At 46.9% G+C, this 23,489-nt stretch overlaps 1 protein-coding gene across 2 annotated transcripts; it reads left to right on the top strand.

The window, feature by feature from the left end:
- The first annotated feature begins 18 nt into the window (after nucleotides 1-18).
- On the top strand, nucleotides 19-20,746 carry ZBTB49 (zinc finger and BTB domain containing 49). 2 transcript variants are annotated; one of them, XM_048510139.1, is made up of 8 exons: nucleotides 19-321; nucleotides 2,588-2,764; nucleotides 4,780-5,888; nucleotides 8,280-8,326; nucleotides 9,795-9,868; nucleotides 13,293-13,375; nucleotides 14,770-14,931; nucleotides 17,917-20,746. In XM_048510139.1, the coding sequence occupies exons 2-8, from the start codon at nucleotides 2,613-2,615 to the stop codon at nucleotides 18,582-18,584; spliced, it is 2,295 nt and encodes a 764-aa protein (XP_048366096.1). In that variant the 5' UTR covers nucleotides 19-321; nucleotides 2,588-2,612; the 3' UTR covers nucleotides 18,585-20,746. The 2 variants fall into 2 exon arrangements, with proteins under 2 accessions (XP_048366096.1, XP_048366095.1); XM_048510138.1 differs by having other exon boundaries at nucleotides 20-382.
- Nucleotides 20,747-23,489: the final 2,743 nt, after the last annotated feature.

Here is a 23,489-nt window from a genome sequence, read left to right as displayed (position 1 = left end):
CGAGACCGGAAGTGCGGCAGCCGAAGGCGGGACTTTTGCACAGGAAAGCGCCGTTTAAAAGGCTGAAAATCAGTTGCGGAGCCCGCTAATGGGGGGAGGGGTGAAGCGTCCAAAGAGGCCCGCGGTTTCCTTGAAGGGAAAGAACCAAAGTCCAAACGGCTCAGTGGGGCCTAGAAAGGAAAGGCCGTTTGGTGCTGGAAATGGCAAGAACCAGCGAGTGAAAAGCCTAGAGCGTCCAATTGGCCCTTTGATGTTCGGCCGCCACCTGTTTACCTGTGCGACGGAAGTGACGTTGGCAGGCAACCTGCCAATAGCGTTGAAGTGAGTGTTAAGGCAGAAGGATGGGCGCCAGAAGCTGGCCCGAGGAGTGGCACTTTCCCAGGTGGGACAAGCCGAGGGAGAGCGAGAGAAAGGTTGCAGCGGCGCATGCGCTAAGCCTCCCCAAACCCTGGGGCGGGTGTGTGTGCAGTCGTAGGAATGGCGGCCATGAAAGGGCCCTCGACGGGGAGGTCCGGGCAGGGGCTTCTCATGGTAGCCTGGGCCATTCATAGGGCGATGTCTGTGGAGGGGGGGATAGGAGTTGCCAGTCTCCAGGTGGTGGCTGGAGATCTCCTGGCATTACAGTTGGACTCCTCATGACAATGATTTTTATTTATTATTTTATTAATTTTTACATCCCCCCTTCCCCAGCACAAGGCCAGGTTCAGGGCACGTAACGGATAAAACTGATCAATATGCCTGGAGGAAATGGTGGTTATGGAAGGTGGAATCTGTGGCATTATAACCCATTGAGCCAGCAGGGTGTAGTAGATATCAGTGGTGAACTGGATTTGGTTCCCTGCACCTCCACATGAAGCCTGCAGGGTGACCTTGGGCTAGTCCCAGTTCTCTCTCAGCATCACCTGCTTCACAAAGTGTCTGTTGTGAAGAGAGGAAGGGAAAGGAGTTTGCGAGCCCTTTTGAAACTCCTTGCAGGAGAGAAAGGTGGGGTATAAATCTAAACTGCTCTTCCTCCTTTTCTTCTTTCAAAAAGTAAGCATAAGATTACAATGAAAGACTTCTTTGCATACTTAGATAGCCAGCGGGGTATAGTGGTTAAGAGAGGTAGAAGCTAATCTGAAGAGTTTGGTTTGTTTCCCCCACTCCTTCATCTGAAGCCTGCTGCGTGACCTTGGGCCAGTCACAGTTCTCTCAGGACTCTCAGCCTCACCTGCCTCACAAGGCATCTGTTGTGGGGAGAGGAAGGGAAAGGACTTCATTAAGCTGCCTTGGGACTCCTTACACGAGAGAAAAGCAAGTGTCAATCCAAACTCTTCTTCTCTCTGAACCCTGCCCTCCTCTGGTTCCCCCACACCCACAAAAAAATTCCAGGTATTTCCCAACCTGAACTGGCAGCCCACTTGAGGAGGAATTTCATATAGAATCTGTGGCATGCCAGAGAGCCTGCCCTTTCAAGCTGCTGTTTCCTCCAGTAGAACTGATTTCTGTAGTCAGGAGATTAATTTATCTTCAGGAGATCTCCAGATCCCGGCTGATGGTTGGCAACCCCAGGTGGGGCGGTGACTGTCATTGTGGGAATGTGCAAAGGCCAGAAGGTTAAAAGAGACCCCTGGCAGGCTAATTTTTAATGTCTGAGAAGGTACGATTAAGTATTTTCCTTCTCTGTAGTGGGCAGCAGTACAACCCTCTCTACCACCTGGTTTATCTACAAACGAAGGCCAGGTGTAACAGTCTTAATAAAAGGGTGTGGGGAGGCATCTTCTTGGCTGTACACAGGTGGGGACAGAGGGTAGAGTTGGCAGCTGTATTTTCTGACCCTGCTTCTTGAACAGCTTTTCTACTTCACTTCTCTGCTCTGCTTCTCTGGGAATTGTTTGCTTCTGCATTGCCAAGGAGGGCAGGAGCGCATGGGGAAAGCCTTGCACATGGATCTTGAAAGGTTTACTTCAAAGTGAGCCAGTGGAGGATAAGCTTGTAGGGAGGAAGGCCGGGATCATCCTCAGCCATGGTTGTTGCGGGTTGCCAACGCCCGGCGGGCAAATTCCAGGACATTTGCAGGTAGATTCTCAGAAGCTGTGGCTTTTGGGACCAGGGCGGGGGCCATGCTCACCGAGGAATATGGCTGTCGAGTCCACCCTCCATGGCAGACATTTTCTCAGGGTGGGGGGGAGAAGTTCAGCCACCGCCCCCCCTCCGGGAACTTGACAATCCCATTAAAGGCACCAATTTTGATCGACCATCCAAGTGGAATTTGAGGGGGTTTTTTGAGTGGGCATAATCAGTGTCTTTCAACTCAAGAAAAGAGAAATGTATGAAACGGGGGTTCTATTGCTGGTCATTTGAATCATATACAAAACAACAGGCTTTTTATCCCCCCCCCCCCTTTTGCTTTGATGGGTAAAAATGGGCCCCAAAGAAGGGAATTTTTCCCTGCATGAGAATATATACAGCATTATCTTCATTTTAGATGTCAAAAAGTATTTGCAGCTCCAAGTGTTTTCTTTTCAGTGAAAAACGGGTCCAAATGGCTCTTTGGGTGTTAAAGGTTGTTGACCTCTGTTTTAAACATTTTAATTTTTTGTGGCAGGTAACTTCAGCGTGTCCTACTTAGAATGGACGCTGTTGCCAGCCACAGCTGTTACCTGCTTCAGCAGCTTCATGAGCAACGCATTCAAGGTCTTCTTTGTGACTGCATGTTGGTGGTCAAAGGTGTCTGTTTCAAAGCACATAAAAATGTGTTAGCTGCTTTCAGCCAGTATTTCAGGTACGTTACTAAACATGCGATAGGACCTAACCTTATTTGGAAACAAGTTGAATTCGTGCTGTTGGGTGCTAGAGACAGAAATAGTCATTTTATAAGACAGCAGTTCAGATGCATTGAAAGACCTGGTGGGGAAAAAAATAAAGAGGGAAGGCGAATACAAATGAGTCTGTCACATACCTCTTAGGCTATGGAATGAGCTGCCACTGCACGTTTGAAATTGGTGTTTATGCCAGGAGAAGATTGACATCCAGTTGGGATTTGTGCGTTAACATGTCAGTCATTTTGACTGAAATGCTTCAGCTTATACATGAGCTATCTCCAAAGTAACAGTTGCGTCTTTTGAGGGCTGGGGAGAGACTGTTATTTTATTCACATTTGTCCCTGGCTTTCTATTTGATGGAGACTCGCAATGTATTTTATGAGAATGATATGTTGTTCTCCATTTTTTATTATTCTTTTAACCATTTTATTACTTCAAAGAGCCTCTCAAGTCTATGCTGCCTATTTGTTCATCGTTTGTTTTTAAATTAAAAATGTACTTTGAAATAACCGAACTATCTAGAAGGATGTAAAGTTGCCTGCAAAGTGTTTAATCCCTAGGTAATATCCCTGGCTGAAATTGCATCTTTGAAGTGAGTTTGATGGTAACATTATAATGGAGCAGCTCTGGAGCTGGAATAACGCACTGCGATGTAGGACTGCTCCTCTTGTGCCCCTTCTGCTAAGAAAGCAGATCTCTTGTGCACATTTGCAGCTTTTTTGTAATATATTGTACTTGAAACAGTCAGGAAAGTAGTATCTTTACTGACTGGAAAACCAATATGAATTAGTTCATTTCTGTCAAATGCAGTAAAAACTTGTTAAATTCACTCAGACTTTTTGTACTCATTTGTTCCTAACTTTGTTGAGAATTTTTAAGGGTTATGCATTTGCTCCTTCTCAGCAAATGAAATTTTAGATTCTGAGCCAAATGTAGTGTAGGACTGGGATCTGGTGATCCAGGCGGGGATTCCCACTCTGCCATAAAAACGTGCTGGGGGACCTTGGCCTAGTCATATGCTCTCAGCCTAACCTGCCTTAGGGGCATTAGGAAAAAGGGGAGGACAGAACCATCTGGGTCCCACATTTGGGAGAAAGGTGGAGTATAAATGAAAAGTTTGCGCATTTGTCCTTGCGTGGTGCATTGGAAGAATATCCTTGTCTTAGATATTCTGTTCATACATACACACGCATACATCCATTTACACATATATATAAATGACCCCAAGATCTGAAATATCCTCAACCTGTTTTATTCTATGTCTAAAATCTTGTGGGGGGAGGGGGTGTTGGTTTCCTTGTCATGTTCTAATGAACACAGAGCTATTCCAAATAATGCATGCTTAATATGAGATAGTAAGCCAATCACTGTGCTTGAATTTACTCTCATAAGAGTTATGACATTGTTTTACAGTTAATGATTAGTGTGTTAAAGCTTTTATTTGCTGGGAATTTGAAAAGTGTTGTTCTAGGGAGCAGCAGTGGCATAGTGGTTAAGAGCAGGTGGAGGAACCAGATTTTATTCCCTGCTCTGCCGCCTGAGCTATGGAGCCTTATCTGGGGAATTTAGATTAGCTTGTACACTCCAACACAGCCAGCTGGGTGACCTTGGACTAGTCACAGTTCTTCTGAGCTCTCTCAGCCCCACCTACCTCACAGGGTGCTTGTTGTGAGGGAGGAAGGGAAAGGAGTTTGTAAAATCCCTTTGAGTCTCATAGGAGAGAAAGGGGAAATATAAATCCAGCTCTTCTTCTTCTATATTGCTCCTGTTCAAAACATTGAAAGAAGTGGCTGGAAAAGGTACCGTTTGTTAAAATTCAAATCTAAATAGCTGTCATGGCAGCAAAGCTTATTGATAATGGATCTCTCTTAACTATTGTAAAAATTGATTATTATGATTGTTCTGTAATAGTTCTGAAGATGGACTGTTCTGTATGCTTCCACCTTTTAAACAGCTGTGCCTATCCCTTCCCCAGGACCCTATTTCAGAATTCTTCAGGACAGAAGAATGATGTCTTTCAACTGGATATTAAAAATGTTGGTGGGATAGGACAAATCTTGGACTACATGTACACGTCCCACCTTGACCTGAACCAGGACAATGTGAAAGCTCTTTTGGATATTGCTCAGTATCTGCAAGTGCAGAACGTCTTGAACGTGTGTCGCTCCTTTATCAAATCCTCTGCGATCTTGGAGCAGCCAGCTGCCATGCCTTGTAACAACAATACCTTCCCATTGCAAAATACTTTGGCTGCCGATACTACTTGTGAGACCTACGAGGCTAATTTGCTGCGCGCTTGTTCCCCAGCTGCACAGCCCGGCAAACTCCTGGATGAGCATCATTTGCAAGGGACACTGCCTGCTGCCCTCCCCGTCTCCTCTAGTGATGCAGACAAACAGAAACAAGATTCGATGGGTGCTAATTGCACAAATCTCCCACTTAAGCAGCCAAATGGCTATTACAAACTTCGTAACTTTTATAGCAAACAGTTCTACAAGCAGACTGTTTGTCCCGGCAACGAACAATCATCAGAGCCGTCCTTTTCTTTTAGTGCCTCTGCAGAACCCAGCGCAGCTGAACATAATGCTGCTTGTCTCATCAGTCACTCAGAATGTATTTTGGAATCATCTGATCATTTACCTTTGAACTTCCTAGTTCAGCCTTTAAGTGAGTGTAATGAAGATCAGGATTCAGAAAGCACCCCTTTACATTCAGCTGACTTCAGACTTCGGAAAGCAGTGCCCCTTAAGAAACTGAATTCCCTCAGGTCTCAGAAGTCTTCAGACTTCAGTTCTCCCGAATCTCCTAAAATTGCCGATGGGGACATTGCTGAGGAGGCTGAGCTGGAAAGAGGAAGTGCTGTGCAGAGGGCAAATGCTGCTGCCGAAAACCAAGCAGGGGAAGAAGAGCTGGCCAATCCGGAAGGCTTGGAGCAAAATGCCGAGCTTGAGCCGTCACAGGAACTTTCTGAAGGGAATGGCCAGTCCCCGACTTTCCTTTCCGAGAGGCAGTATCCTTGTGCGTTATGTGGAAAAGCTTTTAAACACCCCAGCAACCTGGAGCTCCACATAAGGTCTCATACAGGTATCATTACTGAAAACTTCCAGTCTGATCATAATTTAATTCCGTGATGGGAAGGCAGATAACTTTCAGTCTTAACAACTGAAAAGACTCATTTTGTAAGCTGTTTTTGTAAGGGGCTTTCTGTGGGTGAGCAAAATGCACTCTTGTTTGGACATCCCAGCCAATCCTGACTTGTTGCACTTGCTGTACAGACCATAATTTGAGCTTCCAGACACAGAGGTGAACCATCTTTTCCCACTTCTCATCACGCTAGTTCCTGTGGTGCAAGGGCCTCCAGATGTAGACCACTGGCTGTCATTCTGGTTTGTCAAATTGCTGCACAACAAAGGTAGAAGGGTTGACAGTGTTGACCTGTGCCCAGCGTTCCAATCCCCACTTGTCCTCGAACACGCTGGGTGACATTAGGTCAGTCATTCTCTCTCTCTGCCTACTGTGTCTCAGAGTTGAAGGGGAAATAAAATGCAGGATGGGAAATCCATGTTTGCTCCTTAGAGGAAGGGCAAAATAAAAGTGAATTATAATGCCAATTCTGTGAATACGCTTCAGAACACGGACCTGGATCTTGTGGGAGGTTGTTGGGTTATTCCTGTGTTCTGCTGTGCTTTGCTGTTCTGTACTGTTGCTTCCCACAGGTGTCTTATCTGCCTTTGTAACCTTGGTAGTGAGTTGCAGTGAAAGTTACCGCATATACTCTAGTATAAGCTGACTTTTTCATCACATTTTTAATGCTGAAAAAGCCCCCTTCGGCTTATATTCAAGTATATATGGTATCTTAATCAGCCCGGCTGCCGTCGATCATGACCAGCTCAGACTTCCCTTGAAGTGCAGCCAGGCGCCTTTTGGGACGGAGCAACACTCAGATCAAGAAAGGCCAGAGCAAAAGGCGCCAGGATCTCCAGCCAGGCGGTTTAGCAGCGCAGCCTTGGCCCGGGGGAAGTCATCGCATCAAGTGCCAGCGGGGCAAGAGTTTCAGCGGGGATCCGCAGTGCAGCAAGCAAGCTAATCCTGCCTGCTTCCCCAAGTGCAATTCTCAAGACGACAAGGAAGCACCTGCAGGGGGTGGCGGCCCCCCCCCCCCCCCCCGCCCCCCGCTCCCTGTCCCTTCCATCCCCAGCTATTTTACACGTGGCGCATTTGCATTTGTCTCTCGGTGCAAGAAAGCTTTGGTTTTTAAAGCTGCTGCTTTAAGGGAGGGAAAGTTATGAATGTGACTCGGGGTCTAATTTTGCAAGAGACACTTTGGAACATGCATCAGTCCTGCAAGTGAATCGCTGACCCTATCGCTCTACGGTCCCTGTGTCCGCAGATAGGTTGGGTCAGTGCTGAGCTCTGTGTCATTCCTTCTGGGCCCGATCCTCACCCGTTTGGACCGGTGCTGTCCAATACGACTGTAATCCACCAATAAAAGGGAAGGAGCTGAATCTACTGAAACACAATCCCAATATATCAATCCCACCTCCCTATCCCTGTAGACTGCTCTCTACAGAAGGCGCGAAGGACAGGAATGCACGATGTGCTCAAGGTCAACGGCCAGAGACGGTACCGTTAGATCGGGTGCTGCTACTTAGTGACCTAGGGGAACAAAAGTGCCCATGATCCCCCACAGAACTGTGCTTGCTGTCACGCCCCAGCCTGACACCAGTGCTCTGTTCTGGTGGCCCTCTCTTACATGCCCAGGATAATGCCAATCTCTACTTTGGTGTCGGGAGGGAATTTTCCTCCAGGCTGACTTGGCCCAGGGATCCTGGAGGTTTTTTGCAGGGGCCACTGGGGGAGTGGGTGGGGAGGTGCTTGTGGATTTCCTGCATTGTTCATGGGGGTCAGGCTAGATGATCCTGGAGCTAGCCTTCCAGCTGTATGCTTCTGTGATTCCCACTGAGCATATTGGAACTTGCTTCTAAATAATTACGTTTAGGGTTGCACAGCATATCTTTTTCATCAAAATCAAATAGGGCTTAGTGCTGAGCTCTGTGTGGATCACATTCAGCCTGTAGGAGGTGTAAATTAGGTAATGGTATAAAATTGATTGAGTAGAAATCAGGTGATGAAATGGTTGAGCAAGTTGCGCATCTGTCTAAATCAAGGTAGCCTTTTGAGATGTAAAAGGCATGCAAGATATTTTACAATGCCTAAAAACAAATCTAGCGTTCATCTTTTTTAAAAAAGGGGGCAAACAAGGGATCCTCTGAAGATGCCAGCCACAGACGCAGGCGAAACATCAGGTGAAAATGCTACCGGAACACGGCCTTATAGCCCAGAAACCACACAACGCCCCAGTGATTCTGGTTATGAAAGCCTTCAACAATACACCAAACAAGTGTGCTACAGCTAATTGCTGAGGTTTTAACTGGCTCTTTTTGTATACGTAAACGTTATTACTTCTAATTTTAGGTGAGAAGCCATTTGAATGCAACATTTGTGGGAAATGTTTCTCACAGGTAGGAAGTTTAAAGTGTATATATTGTGAAGTATTCTTTTGTGTCTGAATCAGCTCTGCTTTCATTGATGTGTAGTCTGGCCACCCGTGGCTTTACTTTTATCTTGCAGGCATGTTGCTGCTTGAGTCAACCTTTTTGGCAATGCTGTAGGACCGGCGGACGGGAGGAGAAAATGTTCAGGGTTGCTTTTAATCTCTCTGAGAGAACCTTAATGTGTTTTTGTCCTCTCGGGTGATGCCATTTATTGGGATTCTTCAATAATATTAAGCATTCAAGACATTCACTTTTGTGAACATCGGGTCCATAAAATATAACTCAAGCTAGAAATCTATTTTAAAGATGGGGGGGGGGGGGGTGGGGGGGGGGGGGGGTGGGGGGGGGGGGGGGTGGGGGGGGGGGGGGGTGGGGGGGGGGGGGGGTGGGGGGGGGGGGGGGTGGGGGGGGGGGGGGGTGGGGGGGGGGGGGGGTGGGGGGGGGGGGGGGTGGGGGGGGGGGGGGGTGGGGGGGGGGGGGGGTGGGGGGGGGGGGGGGGGGGGGGGGGGGGGGGAGGGGAGGGGGGAGGGAGGGGGGGGGGGGCCGGGGGGGGGGGGGGGGGGGGGGGGGGGGGGGCGGGGGGGGGGGGGGGGGAGGGAGGGGCGGGGGGGCAGGGGGGGGGGGGAGAGGGAGGGGGGGGGGGCGGGGGGGGGGGGGAGGGGGGGGGGGGGGGGGGGGGGGGGGGGGGGGGCGGGCGGGGGCGGGGGTACTGCAAGATGTAATGTGCTGCCATCAGCTCTGCTGGAGGGAAGATTCAAGAATATGGAACGTTCTAAAAGAGTTTGTTCATGTGATCTGATTACAGTCGAAACACTTGACCATTCTCTGTTTCTATGCCCTAAATACAATAAGATACGCATGAAATACACGAATTCCATTTTCTTGCAATGTTCTCAGTGGCTTGAGTGTTATAAATTACCCAATCTCCTGAACAGCTCTGATGTGCTCTTTTGTGAAACTGTTGCAAATTTTATACTGGAAATTAGTAATTTTAACTGTATTTCTTAACCTTGTTTTGTTTTAAAATTTTGTCCTGTTTTATATGCCAATAAAGGCTTGTGTTGTTGTATAGAGTAAAAAGGCAGCTGATGGGTAACGGTTGCCCCGCTGCAAACAGGGTGGTGGGTAATAAATGCCGAACAGGCTCTGACAAAGACTCCCCGGCCAATTCTCTTGGAAGGTGCGGGAACCTTGCCATGGGTAATAGATGGGTAATAGATGGCTGTGTTGCAACTAAAACATTACTCATCTCTAGCACAGCGCTCTTCCACCTTAGTCTTGTAGCGTGGTTTCATTCGTAACAATGAGCTGTTATTTAGCCAGCACTGCATTGCTAACATTAGGCAGTGAAGCGAGGCCTCTCCTTCCAGTCGTGCATTATTGTTACCAGAATGACTGACTTCTACCATATTAAAAACTTTTCTTATCTTTGCAGGCAGGCAATCTTCAGACTCATTTACGTCGGCATTCAGGTGAAAAGCCTTACATTTGTGAAATCTGCGGGAAACGGTTTGTATGGCTGCGTAACCCACAACATTAGTATGACAGTGTGTTAATGCGCAGGCAGGAACTTCCCTGGAGTTGAACAAACTAAAATATTTCCCAGGAAGTGGTCTTCCCTTTAGGCAGTCTTTCAGCAAATAGCAGGGCAAGTCACTTCCGTCCTCAGTTCTGCAGCTGTGTGCCCACTGCAAAGTCTAAGTGAAGAACAAGTTTTGAGAATTCTGAATCCCACAAACACACATACACTCTTGTTGAAGAACAGAAGCTTTAATGATGTGGAATCTTCCCTGGCTAAAGCCAGAACTGACTTACCCGTGCAAATCCCAACACTTAATTCAACCAACATCCCCCCCCCCCCCAATCCTGAGAAAACGTGCCTAAAAGTAAAAGTCAGTAAGATAACAGAAGATGGGCAAGCAGTGACCTCAGACACCACCTGGTACTACATAACATTCTACAGAAACAGTGAAAAGACAGTTAGAAATGCAATTAACCCATTCCACCACCCTCCTGTGCATTTAGAAAGCAGCAACAGCAAAACCCCTAAATAACAGGCCTCCTGACATTAGACCACACAGTGTTATTTCAGTTTGAGAAGTTTTTAATAAGTAAAAACTGCTGCTCTTTGGGCTGGATCCTCTGAACCGTGGCTGGAAAGTTCTCACGGGCACAGATCTTCCCCGCCTTATTTCAGCAGCCCTTTTTGACCTTCAGAAGCTAAAGGCTGGGGAAGCCTCATGGACGAAATGCTGTGGGACAGGTGGGTATGTACCTCCCTGCACCACTGGAAGCTTTCTTGGCAGGTGGGGGATGTGTGGTTGAATGCCCCTCCCTTCCTGTACCCAACCAGATCCAGAGTTATTTCGTCCACGAGATTTCCCTCCCTAACTGTCCATTTTGGTTTTTTGGGGTCAAACATGTACAATATTTGTGCAAGTGTGGACAGTATTTACCTTACATTAAAAAAAAATATTGTATCATTTGAATATTACATTTTATATTGATGCTTTTCTTCATTTGTTTTCAAACAGTACATTTTCCCCTTTTCCTCCCTCCCCCCTATATTTTTCATAGTTTTGTCAAACAAACAGCAGTAAGTTCATTCTTTGTAGTCTTTTCTCCCATTTATCCTCGTTGACTCCAGCTTCTTTCATCCAGTCTGCATATATGGTCCATATCTTCAAGATTTCACTCTGTTTATCTTGCCACAGTTGATTCTTTGTTATTATTACGAACATGTCCAGTGTCCCTTGTTCCCAGATGTATTCCAACCATTTCTGGATTGTCCATTTTTTCTTTTCTTTCCAGCCTAAAGCTGTTGTTGCCTGTGCTGCTTTGATCATTATTTTATACGTATAGCTATATTTTTTTATCTACCCTTCTATCCTCCATTACACCCATGAACATTAAATCATTATTTACCCCCAATATTAATCTTCACCAGTTTCTTGATATATAACATCACGGTTGTCCAAAACCTTTTCACTTCTACACATTCCGTCCACATATGACTATAATATGCCTCTTGATCTCCACAATGCCAGCATTTAGGGACGAGGCCTTTAATCATATATGCTAGTTGTTTTGGTGTTCTATACCATTTTAACCTTACATTTTTTTACCTTTCTCTTGCAGCATCCTTCTTGCTTCTTTCTGTCATCAAGACAAACAACTGATGACCATGTGCAAACATCAAGCTCATGTTAATATTAATTCAGTCTAGATTATGAGATAAGAAGATAAATAGTGTCACGAATCAAGTAAAATACTTCATAAAGGGGATTCTTCCCCCCCCCCCCCCCACCACCTTTTTCATAGCTGGGCAGTGCCTTGCGTTGAATTAGGGATGCATTGCAACCCTGCATCCATCTGATCATTCCAACCGGTGGCTGAGGTCAGATGCTGAGCGCAGCAGTTTCATTCTTAATTTTACTAAATGTATACCTCGCCTATCTTCCTACTGGGGACCTGAAGTGACTTACATAAGTCTTATCTCTTCCATTTTATCCTCACAACTGCCCTGTGAGGTAGGTTAAGGTGCGAGTGTATGACTTCCAGTGCATGAGAGAGTGCTGCCAAGGTCACCCAGCAAGACCTCATGGAGGCTCAAACCAGAGTCTCCTTTATCCTAGTCCAGTGTTCTAACAGCAGACTGGATGTTTTGTGACCCAGAGGCCCAGGTCTTCTGTTTAAAATCTCCACAGGGGAGTCGTTGCACTGGAGGTGTCGACTGTGTGTGATCTGCCATCTCCATGTAGGGGCTTTGGATTCATGCACCCCCCTGTGCACTCAGAAAGGACAACCTGTCAGATGTGCATGGCATTTTCATCCCAGCCATATGTGGTTCTCACATCCTTTGTTGTGTCCTCACAGCAACCATGTGAGTTTGGTGAGGTAGAAAGAGAATGGCCAGCCCACGGTCAGCAACTTTTGTGCTCCTGGACTGTTCAATAGCAGAACTCTGCATTCAGATGATTTATTTATTATGAAACTGCACCAGGAATTAGTATTTAGACTTCTGTTGCTGGAACTAAAGCATAAGCAACAAAGTGCTGTCCATTATGCCCCAGGCCATGCCTCTACACCACACAACACCAGCCCTGACTACCAGTTCCCAAGGGGAGATGGCACCCTACCAGTCCTATGGTCCAGAGACAAGGCAGCCTTCCCCAGGGTCAAAACACCCCACATTCCACACCACTGACAGAACAACAACAGCAGCTGTTGAATGAGCCAAAAGTGCACAGAATGAGAAAGTACATCCAACCACAGTCATTAAGATAGAGGGGAGGGGAGAATGAGGAAGGGAAGGATCCCACGTCCCAGGCGGGAGACGGGGCAGAATCAAACCAGACATGGACTGATCATGACAGCTAGTGGGCTTTATGACTGAGTGCAGATTGATTCCCCGTGTTCTAGCAACATTCTCTCCTGGCAGTTTCGCCTGGAGCATCTGTGGCGTAGGAGGTTAAGAGTTTGTGTATCTAATCTGGAGGAACCGGGTTTGATTCCCAGCTCTGCCGCCTGAGCTGCGGAGGTTTATCTGGGGAATTCAGATTAGCCCTTCTTCTTTACCAATGATCCGAGCTGGGTGAGAAGCCTTCCGACAATACATCGAACTTCGGAGCTCGATCATGGCCCAGCTAGTCACAGGGCTTTATGGCTGAGTGGGGAAGGGCAAGGAGATTGGTTCCCCTTTGAGTCTCCAGCCGAAGACATTGGGGGGATATAAAACCGCTGTGACCACAGTGGCTGCCACTATGCTGATTCCGTGAAGTTTGCGCACTGAGGCCCTTGAAGCTGTTTCTGTCTGTTTCCAAGCCTGGCAGCTTCTCACTCGGGAGGCTGCCAAATGCATAAACTGGGCCATGGTGGTCGAGCATCCCAAGTTTGTAAACAGAAGTTTGACTGGCCTTTGATTCCCTTCCAGGTTTGCAGCCTCTGGGGACGTCCAGCGTCACATTATTATCCATACGGGAGAAAAGCCTCACTTGTGTGACATTTGTGGCCGAGGTATGTAGGAGATGCCCTTCTCCCCTCGAAGGGGTTGAGAGTGGGCCATGGGGGGGGGGGGGCGCTAATCCACTGAATCCTGCAACACTTGAGACCTGCATTGATGCCTCTCCTTGCCCCCCCCCCCTCGCAGCCCAGGCAAAGTCCAGCTGTGTGTGGGGAGAGGGCGAGGTCCAGCCGGTCACCCAACAACCGGCAGCATTGCCTCAGCCCATCACTAGGAGCAGCAAGGATGGCTGTGTTGTAAGATGCAAACACGTGAAGCTGCCTCCGAGTGAATCAAACCCTCAGTCCATCCTGGTCGGTCTTGCCTACTCAGGTTAACCAATAGGAAGCACCCAGATGAAGGCCTGCAGCCATTGCTCTCTACTTGCAAGTGAAGTCTTGTTATACATAAATGGAGTCCAAAATTACAAGCATGTAGTTTAAAAACAGACACAGGTAAAAATCCTGTGCCGTGCAAAACATCTGGTAAGCTAACCAGAACCCAGATGCGCACCGGTCTTGAACAAGCTTCACGGCTAGTGGAACATGAATTCCATATGTCCGTGCTTCCAAAATGCACCAAAGTTTGTTAGAACTGTAATAATTTGAAACTGTCAGAAACTGCAACCTGCTTTGAAAACTCCTGACTGCTGCAAAATGCCTACTCAAGACGAGCAGCTTCTCTCCAGGGTCTCAGATAGAGTGCCTTGACATCACTGACTCCCTGGTCCTTTCAACTGGGGATACCGGGGATCGAACCTTGGACCCTCTGCATAGGTAGCTGATGCTCTACCACTGAGCCAGACCCCTGCCCAGAAATTCAGGGACATGCTACTTGCTAAAATACTGTGAATATGGCCATTTATCTGTTAAGGTCAGATGGTTTATCATAGAATCATAGAGTTGGAAGAGACCACAAGGGCCATCAAGTCCAACCCCCTCAAATGCAGGAACACACAATCAAAGCACTCCTGACATATGCTGATCCAGCCTTTGTTTAAAAACCTCCAAAGAAGGAGACTCCACCACTCTCTGAGGCAGTGAATTCCCCTGTCGAACAGCCCTGACGGTCAGGAAGTCCTTCCTAATGTTTAGGTGGAATCTCTTTTCCTTCACCTTGAATCCATTACTCCGTGTCCTAGTCTCTGAGGCAGCCGATGTCTTTCCCTTCCCGTGCATCTGATCCTTTTAGCGAGAGGCACTGGGAATTCAACCTGGGACCTCTTGCCTGAGCCTCAGCTGGGTGCTGGGCCCTTCCACACTCACAGGACGCAACATGGATTGCCTGGGCTTGAATCTTGGCACGAATGTGAGCAGCAGGGACAGCTGCATTACTTTTGTGCAACCTTTTGGAAGCTTACCCCCTGCAGATAACCATCTCACTCTCTCTCTCTTTCTCGCCATTCCAGGATTTAGTAATTTCAGTAATTTAAAGGAACACAAAAAGAACCATGCCATAGAAAAAGTTTTCACCTGTGATGAGTGCGGAAAGTCCTTTAACTTACCCCGGAAGTTAGTAAAGCACAGGATCCGGCACACGGGAGAGAGGCCTTACAGCTGCTCAGCTTGTGGTAAGTTTGTGCTCAATTAACTCTTTCAAAATGCAGTTCCCTGGGGTGGGAATTTCCTCATCTCACAGATATTCTGGCCAATCATGAAGTTCCAACTGCTTTGTTTGTGTGTGTTGGGGGGGGGGGGGGGGGGGGCAATCTCTTCATGCAAGTTTTTGTTGTGGTCTTTCTATTCTATTTCTTTCCGGAGCCCTTCGGGGATCGGGCGGTATACAAATTAAATAAATAATAATAATAATAATAATAATAATAATAAATAATATTCTATTTCTTTTCCTGATCTCTTGGGGATCGGGCGGTATACAAATTAAATAAATAATAATAATAATAATAATAATAATAATAAATAATATTCTATCATGGAATTTTTCACCTAAAATGGTAACTGGTGCATTTGGGGAACATATTTTCAAAATTCAGGATTATGCCTCTGTGCATATTGGCTAGAATACAAACACTTATTTTCCCCTGAAGGGTGGATATGTTATTCAACCCACCCCCACAATGTATAACAAATGGGCAGCATGACCATAGTAAAAAAGGCAAGGACGGTCCTTCTAGCCAATCCCATATCAATTGGACCACTTTTAAGATTCATGGATGGTTTAAAGTATAAAACTCCCCTTTGGTTTGTTCAGTTCAGTCCCCCCCTCCTGTTTTGCCATCGACAGGCGACTGCTGGGGGGGCGGGGGGGTTCAGGCAAGAGAGGTCATGGCCTGGCCCCGGTGTTCCTCGGAAGCCGCCCATCCAGATGCTTGCCAGGGCCAAGGCTGGGTGGGTGTGACCGGCCCTGCTTTCCCTGGTGTGCGTGCGGATTCAGATCCGATCCTAGTCCGACCCCTTAACAACACGCTTACGTTCATAGTTTGTTCACTACCCAAGCATTATGGCGTGGATTTCAAGCTGTACTTATTTTTTTTTTAATTTAAAAAAAAACTTTATTAAATAATAATCAGCTGTACATTTTCGTTCATCAATTGATTGTAAATAATCATACATTGTCTAACATAAAGTTTATACATAACTTTAAAAAGGAGCATTTGATAGTTGTCTAATATATTCATTTCATATATCAGTTTCCTTAATTAATCAATAACTCCTTCCCTCCCCCTTTCCCCCAGTCTTCCCACCCCACCCATTCGCCTTCCCCTTTGACTTCCCCTCAGTTTCCTTAATATAATTTGTCCTGTTAACGACTATTATTCTAATCTATAAGATATAACTTAACAAAGACATTACAGATATTTCTTCGTCTATACCTAAATTCCTTAAAGCCTAAAAATAAAAGTTCAGATACAATTAATATTTTATTGGAGAGATTTCGACGTCGAAATCTCTCCAAGCTGTACTTATTGTTGCATTTGATTCTCATGGTGGATTAGATAAATATCCATTTATCGTGGTGTAGATGCTTCAATTCTTTTTATTTTTTATATTGCCATTCAAAGTTAAGGGCTGTGGTGCTGGCCACTGAGAGAAATATCACCCCTTTTACATTTTTCATTTGAAATCATTTCATGATGAGCATAGATTGGGGTGTCAAACATGTACCCCCAGGGCCTGATCCAGACCCTTACCAGGTCCTCTCAAGGCTAACTGGCCCATCCCCGATAAATATGCATATATGTCATGTTGTACCCTTATAACAAATCAGTTTGACATCCCTGGCGTAGATAGCTTTAAAAGTGGGGTAGATAGATTTACTAAGAAGAGTGGCTGTTTATCAGGGTGACTGAAGGCAGTCTCCGTATGCAGCGGCAGCAAATCTGTGAATGCCAGTAGTTTGAAGGAAGGTGAAAAGCTGGTCCAAAGGACAGCAGAAGGCATGCAGCTGTTGAGAACCAATGAAAGTCCTGTGTGGTCCCTTCATAGAGATCAGATGTCCTTCTGGTGCAGAAATTCATCTTCGATTTAAGAGCTGTATATGTCCATAGCATGGACACCTTGTCTTTAAAAGTGTTTCACTCATTCAAAAAGAGAAAATATTTCATAGGGTTTTTTTCCCAAGTACTCCAAATTTCCAATTTTTTCCATTGGAAAAATTGAAAAAAGGCCTCAGGAAAAAATGTTGGCAAGTTTTCCCTCCAATATTTTTTCCAGGCCTTCACCTCTGTAGTTGAGAAGCAGAATCTGAGAGGGTCTTAGCCTTCATGCCCCGTTTGTTGACACTGGCCAATTATGCACAGGGCATTGGCTGCGCAACGGAGGTGAGCGTAGTGATTAAGAGCAGGTGGATTCTAATCTGGAGAACCAGGTTTGATTCCCCACTCCTCCACCTGAGTAGCAGAGGCTTATCTGGTGAACCAGATGTGTTTCCACACTCCTACGCTCCTGCTGGGTGACCTTGGGCTAGTCACAGTTCTTTGGAACTCTCTCAGCCCCACCTTGTATAGATCCAAACTCCTCCTCTTCTTCTTCTAAAGCCTTGAATCATTCATGAGGGAACAGTGGGATATGTGTAAGAACGACTGCAAGGTATGTTCATGCCTCCCCCTCCCCCCTGGTTTGTTGTGATATCCGAACGCATGACGGATGATAACAGCAAGTTCAGTTACGCCACTGGAGCAGCAGTGGCGTAGGAGGTTAAGAGCTCGTGTATTTAATCTGGAGGAACCAGGTTTGATTCCCCGCTCTGCCGCCTGAGCTGTGGAGGCTTATCTGGGGAATTCAGATTAGCCTGTGCACTCCCACACACGCCAGCTGGGTGACCTTGGGCTAGTCACAGCTTCTCGGAGCTCTCTCAGCCCCACCTACCTCACAGGGTGCTTGTTGTGAGGGGGGAAGGTCAAGGAGATTGTAAGCCCCTTTGAGTCTCCTTACAGGAGAGAAAGGGGGGATATAAATCCAAACTCTTCTTCTTCTAAAAATGAGAAGTGATTTTATTTTAGGATTGATAATTACTAATCTAGGAGTGAAATGTCAAACAACACACCACATATGGTGCTGATCTTTGGTTGGTATTTAAACACCTTCTTGTTTTCTAGGGAAATGCTTTGCAGGGTCTGGTGACTTACGAAGGCACATCCGGACTCATACTGGGGAAAAGCCATATACCTGCGAGACCTGCAATAAATGCTTTAGTCGTTCTGCCGTCTTACGCCGGCACAAAAAAATGCATTGTAAAGCAGGTAACGAAGATCCAAGTCGTCTAGACGATCTGGCCCAAACAGTGGAAATATCGGACCTTGAAAAGTCCCAAATGCCAGACTCGTTTACCCAAGAAATATCAGTGACTTTACTGCCAGTGTCAGTGAAACTTCCCATCCACCCATCTGGAAATTCAGCGGATGAATTGGAAAGCCCCGCGGGAACATTTCGTAAAATGCCACCCACAGAGCAGCAGAATGATTGTGGGAACCCCCAGAAAACGAGTTTAGATCCTGTGAAGCTCTCCAGGTATCCCCAAAGACTTAATCGTCCATGTTCTTGTAAAGAAGTGGCAACACCACCAGAGGAGCCGCCGCTGCAGTCTGACGGGATCTCTACGGTTCACTCCACAGGGGCCAGCCTGGGCAGCAGCTGCAGTAGTGAACTGAATAGCCGCGTATCATCTGCAGAATATAGAAGCAACGAAGGGCCATTCTTCTCCAGCGTGACCCTGTGGGGTTTAGCCATGAAGACTTTGCAGAATGAGAATGAGTTAGATCAGTGAGAAGTCAGACTGCTGATTTGTATAGTACGGAAAGTGCTCAGAGAGCATCCATCGATGTTACATTGTTGAAATCCTTACAGCAGGGGGCATGCTGGCAGGGGCTGATGGGAATTGTAGTCCATGAACATCTGGAGCACCACAGGTTGGCCACCCCTACCTTACAACAACCTTTCAAGGGAAGTCGCAATTACAATCCCTGTGTTTCAGACTGTGGACAGGCACCGCAAGAGTGGTTCATCTGAGGTCATCTGTTAAACTTGTGGCAAAGGTATGATGTCAGGCTGGTGACTTCTGATCAGCGTCTGGCCACGGATTGTGGCTGTCACTGAGGGCACAGGGGTGGGGGCAGAGTGGGAGTCTGGTCCAAGGGGCTCAGTCCACTGGGAAGCCCTGCAGAGTGCTGCACATCACTTGCTCTCTCAGTGAGGGACGTACAAAAGACCTGTCCACTGGATTGTGCACCACTTGCGTGCATTTATTTATTCATATCCCACTTTTCTCCCCACCATTGGGATTCAAAGCAGCTTAGAACATCATTCTCCCCATGGCCATTTTCTCACCACAACAACCCTGTGAGGTGGGCCAAATTTGAGAGTTGGTGAAGGTCATCCAGCAAGCTTCCCTGGTAGGAATGTGGGTCACCCGGGGTCCTAGTCCACCACCGTATCCACTATACCACCTTGGGACAATGTGTGTGTCAAGTGCCGTTTGCATTGTCTGCTTTAGATACTGAAATATCTTAGGTTGGCCCAGGTACAAGTTACCTGAGATTATAGCGACGCCTGACATTGAAGAAGAGCCGTGCTCTGACTTTTGAGAACTCTGAAGCTCCCCCAGACGCAGGCCAAGACAGCTGCCAGGGAGGGTGAAGCTGCCGGCTTCCTTTGCGTGAGTGTCTGTGCTGTTTCCTCCCTTCCCCGCTTAGGGGCAACTAGAGCGTAGCAGAGGCCACCATGGGGGCGCATCAGCCAGCACGACGTTCAGTGGTCCTGGCTCACCTGCGGGGGAGTTCCAAGATTCTCAGAAATCAAGGGTCTGGCTCGTGCATGGCTGCTGCTGCTTCTTCCATGGGAGGAAATGTCATGTACAAACAGGCTGAGCTTCTCGAAGAATGTTGATGCTTTCCCAGTGTTTGTTGCTGTGGAGCGTTCAGAACGTCCAGCTCAGCCGGCTGTTGGGCTTCTTCCTTGAGGGCAGCTTCTTGTCTTTGCTCGTGTAAGGGGGAGCTCCCAGTGGCGACTAAATGCTGAGACCCAAAACCGAACTCTCTTCCACCCATGAAGGTGATTTCAGGTCAGGAGCTGAGCTGGAGAAGAGTAAGATCCAAGGAGGACCTGTGGTTTCTTGGTGAAGCTTGTTATAAAAGGCACTGTTGAAAAACACGCTCAATTGAATCCATTCCATTCCTGTGGGGTTTTCTTGAATTTTCCTCCCAGTGCAGCAGAGGGCAGGTTTTTGCTTCTGGCCCACGTGAATGCTCTTCTTGCATTATTGGATTCCAGGAAATAAAAATAAGCTGCTGGAGCTACATTGAATCTTGAGTTATCCGGAGATATAAATCCTGCAAAAGCCATTAAATCCAGTTGTCTCTTTATGTCAAACATGCAGCCTGGGGGCCAAATCCAACCCCTGAGTGGCATCGCCAGGCCGGATCAGGCACGCGGGGGCTGGGGGGGGGGGGGCAGTGCCTCAGCTGCCTTGTGGGTTTGATAAACCCTGTCAAGGCAGCTGCCCCATCCCTCTGCAGGCTCACCAGTTCAGGCGACACCCCCCACCCCCCGGTTCTGTTCTGGGACCAGCCGAGGTGGACCAGACCTGGACCAACCAAGTCACATTTATATCATACCTGGTCCTTGTCACAAATGAGGAGTGTCTACATATCTTTAAGGTGCCGCTAGACTTCAGTCTTATTCTTTTTTCCCTACAGCAGTGTCAGGAATATCTGGGGAAAATCACCCGTGCTAGCAGGAGGTCACATGAGTCCCCAAACACTAGGGTGATATTTAGCCAAACTGAACATTAAACGTGTTTGTCTGTGCAATCTATCAGTTTATATAAAGTTTTATTTTTATATTAAAGCATCATTCTATATTTCAGCCTTTTATATTGCTTTGAATAAATAATGTGGACCTTTCAAATAAAGTATGTTTTTATATTTAAAATCATAATAGTTACCTCTAATGCATATTGCGTTATTTTCTGCAGGCATTCAGATAGTTCCAGTTCAAAATGAAGAATCTCAAATATGTTTTCCAGACTGCTACCTTCCACTGTCGCCCTTTAAGGGGGGAAGGAAGACGCCTTCCCCTGTGAACTGCACAGGAGTCTGGTTATCAAATTGTGTGAGGATGGAAAGGGCTAACCCTTCCTGACCCTATATAGCCCCACTGAATCCTTATAGCCTGCAACTATAATTTGGGTGATCCAAGATTTCCATCAAGCATGGCTTGACCTCTCTGTTTTTACAGCTTATACTTTCTCAGCATGATAAAACAAGTATCTGGTGGCATCTGAAAAACTAACAAGTTTATTCCAGGATGAGCATTTTATATTAACCTGTCCAGTTATATTCATCCTGAATACTTTTGCTTAATGGGCAAACATATCATGCAGCTGACGAAATTAGCTCTGGAGCCTTTGATACTGGGGTTCCAGCTTTTCTGAGGCTGCAGGTACCTTTAGAATTCAGACACAGAGTGGTGGACTTAACTTCAAAATGGCTGCTAGGTGAGGCAGAAGAGATGTTACTGGTGATTCTGAAATTAGATTTTCAGCATTTCAAGCAACTCTGATATTAACATTTTCAGTATTTCAAGCAGAAGCTCTGTTTAATAAGATGCCTTTTATGGCTTAACGTATTGTTTTTAAAATAATGTCCTGCATATGCACAGCTTACCTTCAATCACACAGTGAAAATCTTTGGGCTGTGTTGGCAGCGGCTGGCAACCTGCACAGCCAATCAGAAGCCCTGCTGGGCAAAGACCTGATCCTCCCATTCTCTAAAAACGCTTGGGTGCCAGGAAAGGAGTTGGTGGGCACCGTGCTGGGGAGCCCTGCTTTAAAGTATCAGTGGACTCCTGTTTCGTTCTGCTGCTGCTGGGATTGTCTTGGCCTGGTTGCTTGACCCCCAGGTAGCTATGGAAATTCCAGGACAGACTTAAATGAGCTCTAGAACAGTGGTGGCGAACCTATGGCATGGGTGCCAGAGGTGGCACTCAGAGCCCTCCCCCCCCCCACCATCTAGGCTGGCCTGGGCCACTGGGCTCGATTATTAGCAGTAAACCAAAGACCTAGTTTTGGGAAAGCAGTGTAAGTAACCCTGTTAAGCGCTGTTAAACCCCGCTGATTTTCATGCAAAGAACTAAAGCGCGATCCTTTATCTGGGAGTAAGCTCGGTTGCTGGCAGTGGGGCTTGCTTCTGAGTAAACCCTCCTAGGGTTGTGATTCACCTATTAGAAGAGTTGCTCAGTTGCTTCAAACCCAAGCTACCGACTGCCACCAAGCTTACTCCCAAGTAACGCACGCCTTGGAGCCAACCGTTTTTTCGAAACGAAAACCTCAGTATTCAGGTTAAATTGCTGTGTTTGCATTTTTTGATAAATAAGCGGGTTTTGGGTTGCAATTTGGGCACTCGGTCACGAAAAGGTTCGCCATCACTGGCCTAGAATGACCTCACTCTCCGTGAGGCTACTGAAGCGGATATTGCAGAGGAGTCTTCCTCTGGTGGGTATTCAGCTACAGGGAAAGATTGCCAGCCGCAGGCAAATGCTGACAGGGTTTCATCCTCAGGCTAGATTTTCCATTAATTTCCTGAGACACTTGATGCTTGGTGGCATTAACTCTATCATGTCCTGCCTTGCTGTACATTGTTACCTTTATCTCAGTGACACAGCATAGATACTGGTTTTGATAGTCCAGCAATCAATTTTGGTTAGATCACTGTTTTGGTTATAGAGAAAGCCAGAGTGGTTGTCAGTGTCAGTTCCAGTCTGGGCCATTTTAGACAGTCCTTGGTGCCCTCTCCACTTAATTGCTAAGTACCGAGCCCTTCTGAAGAAGAGACAGCATCCCAATACTGGCCACAATCAGCTACCTCTAGGAATTCTCCGACCTGGCATTTAGTGGCTCTCCTGTTAAATCCTCACTCTCAGACCCTAGGAAAAGCTGCTACACACAACACTGGGCTGAAGTGTTGGGGGGCACAGCGCCTGGGAGGCTCCCGAGTACGGCAGCCATTCTGCTTGGAAAGGGGTCTCACAGCGCCCGGGAGGCTCTCGAGTACGGCAGCACGTTGCTTAGAAAAGGGCCCCCCAACACCCGGGGGGGGGGCGGCTGAGTACGGCAATACACTGCTTGGAAAAAGGCCTCTCACGTGCAACTGACCTTTCCTCCCCAAATGTGGTTTCGGAGAAAACTGCTGACATTGCAAGACCCTCTGGCTCCAATGTGTGTACATGCAAATACCAAATCTTCTGCTCAAACCCCCACGCCCTTTTGCCCTGTCCATTGTATTGTGTTTCCCCTGCCTGCCTGCCTGCCTTGTTTGTTTTTCCTCTTGTAAACTGTCAATAAAAGGGCTTGGGGGGAAACAGGACGGCAGAGTTGCTCCCTGCATCTCTCACTGGCCGAAACGACATGCTGTCTCCTTTGCTGTAAGACAGGTTGCAGAAACCTCATGCAGCCTCCCAGCATAGATCTACTGTAGTCATCATGGCAAGCTGACCAAGTCATTCAACCTTAATAATGGGATCAGATAATTTAAAACTGGGACCCATCAGTTTTTGCAAATAAATAAATAAATAAAAATCTGTGCTAGCAACATGCTGAATTTATGTATTTATCTATTTATTTGGAATACAGATGGGAGTTATGTTCCCGGTGCTGTCCAAATTTTCAGTCTAAAAG

The sequence above is a fragment of the Sphaerodactylus townsendi genome, linkage group LG10 (assembly GCF_021028975.2).
Source record: "Sphaerodactylus townsendi isolate TG3544 linkage group LG10, MPM_Stown_v2.3, whole genome shotgun sequence".
Lineage (NCBI taxonomy): Eukaryota > Metazoa > Chordata > Lepidosauria > Squamata > Sphaerodactylidae > Sphaerodactylus > Sphaerodactylus townsendi.
This window is presented reverse-complemented; position numbering and strand designations above follow the sequence as displayed.

Bases quoted from the DNA above. Each gene is read 5' to 3' on its own strand.
- ZBTB49 (XM_048510139.1), top strand. From the start codon at position 2,613: ATGGACGCTGTTGCCAGCCACAGCTGTTACCTGCTTCAGCAGCTTCAT. The intron at 2,765-4,779 runs GTACGTTACTAA...TCCCTTCCCCAG, and splicing joins GCTTTCAGCCAGTATTTCAG to GACCCTATTTCAGAATTCTT. The intron at 14,932-17,916 runs GTAAGTTTGTGC...CTTGTTTTCTAG, and splicing joins TTACAGCTGCTCAGCTTGTG to GGAAATGCTTTGCAGGGTCT.